The sequence below is a fragment of the Caenorhabditis briggsae genome (assembly GCF_000004555.2).
Source record: "Caenorhabditis briggsae AF16 supercontig from assembly CB4, cb25.NA_270, whole genome shotgun sequence".
Lineage (NCBI taxonomy): Eukaryota > Metazoa > Nematoda > Chromadorea > Rhabditida > Rhabditidae > Caenorhabditis > Caenorhabditis briggsae.
In genome coordinates, this window is record NW_025543517.1 from 1 (window position 1) to 4008 (window position 4008).

The following is a 4008-nucleotide window of genomic DNA, read 5'->3' on the forward strand; positions in this document are numbered from 1 at the left end:
CTACTATAGGTTAGCCTTGGGTCTCGCCACGATTCTCGATAAAACATTTCAATGGAATAATCCATGGTGACTTCAGAAACCGATCGAATGTTACTGACAACGATGGAGACGTTCACATGAACGGGTCCATCGAATCCGTCGTCTGGTACCTGACGATGATCGTATTTTATGGAACGAAGGAATTGGAGGAAGTCGTGGGTTTCTCTGAAAATGAATTCTATTGAAAATTTGGGATGTTTTGCAAAAAAACTAGAAGGTTCTAGCTCATCTAATAGCCGAGATACAGCGCTTTGAAGTTTCAATGTCTGCGTCTCTCACGTCGGGCGAGAGACGCAGAGTGTCTCGTTGTCTGCGTCTCTCAAAGACTTGAAATGTCTGTATCTCAGCTTCTAGGGCAGCTAGAAAAGTGATTTTTGCACCGAATTGAAGGAAATGATTTCTACTTTCAGTATTTGAACCGACTTTTTTCTTTCCCAAAAATTTGAAATTCCTAACCTTTTCTGTCCAAATTTCTGGTTCCTAGCTTATCTAGAACCTGAGATGTGGTCATTTAAAATTTTGAGGACCAGAGACGTAGACAACGAGACACTCTAACTGTCTGCGTCTCTTCAAATGGCTGCATCTCGGCGCCGAGACGTCCTAGAAAGTTGATTTTGGAAACTAAACAACACACCCCTGCTCAAAAATCGACGCCTTATCATAAATTGCGTCGTTGTACATCTCATCCTGCAACTCCTCATCTTCCGAGTCATCCGCCGAGTTGGACTTTTTGCGGAGCCGCAACGCGGCTCGCACGCCAGAGCAAATCTGGAAATCCGATGATTTTCGTCAAAAAACCAAGTTACTAGCTGTTCCAGAACTGGAGATACGGCGATTTGAAGTTTCCACTGTCTGCGTCTCTTCAAGATGATAGAGACGCAGAGTGTCTCGTTGTCTTCGTCTCTCAACTTCAAAACTTCAAATGACTATATCTCGGTTTCTAGGAGAGCTAGAAACTTGAAAATTAGATAGAATTGTGTCAAATTTTTAGTAAATTTCATTTCTCACAAAAATTTGCAAAAACACATTTTATTTTCCCCCAAATTCATGAATTTATTACTATTACCGGTTCCCTTGTAAGGTTACATTGAAAATTCCAACAATTTTTGAAAAAACCGAGCCGAGATACAGCGCTTTGAAGTTTAAAAGGCTAGAGACGCAGACAACAGGACACTCTAACTGTCTGCGTCTCTCATAAACTTCGAAGAGCTATATCTCGGGTTCTAGAAACGCTAGAATCCTGATTTTTAGACAAAATTGGAGCTTACAACTTGCATTTTTTGATTTTTTCAAAAATTTAGAATTTTTTAACTTTCCAAAATCAGAAAAAGTTATTTTGAATCTTTGGAATTTAGTTTTGCAAACGTCTCGGAATTTCCGAAATTTTTGAAATTTTTGATCAAAAATACCTATACTGGCTTAAAACTACAAAAACAGTAACTCTCCCGAAATATAAGACAGATCAAAAATTTCAAAAATCTTTAAATAATAAAAAAGTGCAAAAAATGAAACAAACTAGTCAAAAAATCATTCTTCTAGCTTATCTAGAACCCGAGATACAGTCGTTCAAAGTTTGGGATGCGAGAGACGCAGACAACGAGACACTCTAACTGCCTGCGTCTCTCCAAAACTTCAAAGTGCTATATCTCGGGTTCTAAAAACTCCAGAAGCTCGATTTTTTAACAGATTTCTCACATTTAACAATTTCTTCATACCTGTACAGCTTCCATAAAAACCAGAAAAACCAGAACTGTCCTTCTGAAGCTTGCCATGCTTCTGGCGCCTTCTCGTGACGTCATCGGAGGAACTTGAATTCTGCAAACACGAAGTGTAAGAAGTCAACATTGAGAATCCAAAATTCTCCAACGAAGAGGAGTTTTTTCGAACTCAAGTTCTTCTGAATTTTCTGATGATGTGATATATGTAAAACAAGAGGAAAGAGAGAGAGAGAGAGAGAGAGAGAGAGAGAGAGAGAGAGAGAGAGAGAGAGAGAGAGAGAGAGAGGCGCAGAGAAAAAGAGAGAGGGAGTTCTCTTCAAGTGTGTGAAAACGAGAACTCAACTACATGATTTTTTGGTTTATGAGTCCCCGATGGGAAACTTTGTCTTCGGAAGAAGAAGGGGAAATTTGGAATTTCAAAAAAATTCAAAAGGGACATTTTGAATAACATGGGTCCATATAGAAAAGTGTCAGAAATTTCGAGAAAAAAAGCGATACATTTTCGAATTAGAGAGCGAAACAAAAGAGAAGCAGCTGACTTTGAAATGTTTCCTAATTTTCAAAAAAAACCATTCTTCTGAAATTTGGCGAATTCGAATTTTTGATAAGAATTAAATCAATTCTGTGGAAATCGCATCTTTCTAGCTCATTTTAGAGCCGAGATATCTTCATTTAAAGTTTCGGAGGTGAGAGACGCAGACGACGAGATACACTGCGTCTCTAGCCTCCTAGAATTTAAATCGTTTTATCTCGGGTTCTAGGCAAGCTAGAAAGTCGGTTTTTGGACTGATTTGTTCATTATTTTATACTCCATCTGTAAATATTTTAAAGTTTTTTAAATTCAAAATAATTCGAAAATTGCAAAAATTCTGAAATTCTGATATTCTAGAAACTCGAAAATGCTTGACACTTTTACAATGTCTTCTATGCTTTCTCTGCATCTCTTTTCCAAAAAATATGTCATAAATCAAATGGAGTACACCACCACCGCCACCCAAAAAAATGGACATCCGAGTAACAACAAGTATGTATATATTTGGCAAAATGGACCACAAAATTTTTCCAAGAATCTGAACAACGGGAAAAAATTCTACAATTTGCTCCAAGAATCAAGTTCCTGGCACTTCTAGGAGCCGAGATATGACTATTTGAAGTTTTGAGAGACGCAGACAGCCAGCGTGTCTTGTTGTCCACGCCTCTAGCCTCAGAAACTTTGAATGGGTCAATCTCGGGTTCTAGAAGAGCTAGGAAGATGAAAAAAAAAAAAATAAAAGTTTTGCAATTTTCAAAAAGTTTGAAAAATGCTGATCAATTGATAAAACTAACGAATCCAAAAATTTTGTCGGAAAAATGAACAAAATCGGTGCATGGGGAGCCGAGAAACAGCGCTTTGAGGTTTAGGAGGCGAGAGACGCAGGCAACGAGACACTCTAATTGCCTGCGTCTCTTCGCAAATTCAAAGCGCTGTATCTCAGCTCGCGGATATTCTAGAAAGCTGATTCTTTCTGCAAAACGTAATATTTTTCAAGAAAAATATTTTTAAAAATGCTGAATTTTTAAATTTAGGAAAAAAATATTTTTTTTTTTGAAAATAAAGTAAGTAGTATTCTTGAAATAGTAGAAGGACCTAGACAAAGGATTCTGAAAATAACGGGAAATTATTGAATTCCGGTAATTTGTTATCGAATATATGGGGGGAAAACGGATGTTATGAAAAATAGAGGAGAAGCGAAAAAAAAAAATTGGGTTTTATTCTGGAAAATTCTGAGGTTTTAAACAGAAATTTCCAGAATTTGAGAAGAAAAAGTTGGAATATGAGAGAGAAATTCACCAAAAAAAAAAATGAGAAAATGGAAAAAGGAAGACAACAATTGTCAATCACTTTGATGTTCTCTTTCTTCTGGGTTCTGACTATTTTTTTTTTTTACTTTTTCAGAAATATGGACCAAGAAATGTATAAAATTCATTTTTGAATTTGAACTCTGAAATTTCGGAAAATTCCGAACTTCTGAAAAATTCAGAATTGCTTCAAATTCTGAAAAAGAAACAGCTGAAAAATTAGCTACAGTAATCCATATCGAAATTTCAAATTAGATGTTATTTTGCAGAAAGTTTCAGCTGCTTCGAAAGTTCTGAAAAGAATTTTAAGAAATTCAGAAATTCCGAAATTCAGAAATTCAGAAAATCAGAAATTCGGAAATTCAGAAATTCAGAAATTCAGAAATTCAGAAATTCAGAAATTCAGAAATTC

General features: G+C 36.2%; 1 protein-coding gene across 1 annotated transcript; it reads right to left on the minus strand.

The window, feature by feature from the left end:
- Positions 1-90: 90 nt before the first annotated feature.
- On the minus strand, positions 91-1838 carry CBG26761 (the record flags this gene model as incomplete). Its single annotated transcript, XM_045241138.1, has 3 exons — positions 91-204; positions 670-807; positions 1755-1838. 3 exons carry the CDS (start codon positions 1836-1838, stop codon positions 91-93), a joined length of 336 nt encoding a protein of 111 aa, XP_045100905.1.
- Positions 1839-4008: the final 2170 nt, after the last annotated feature.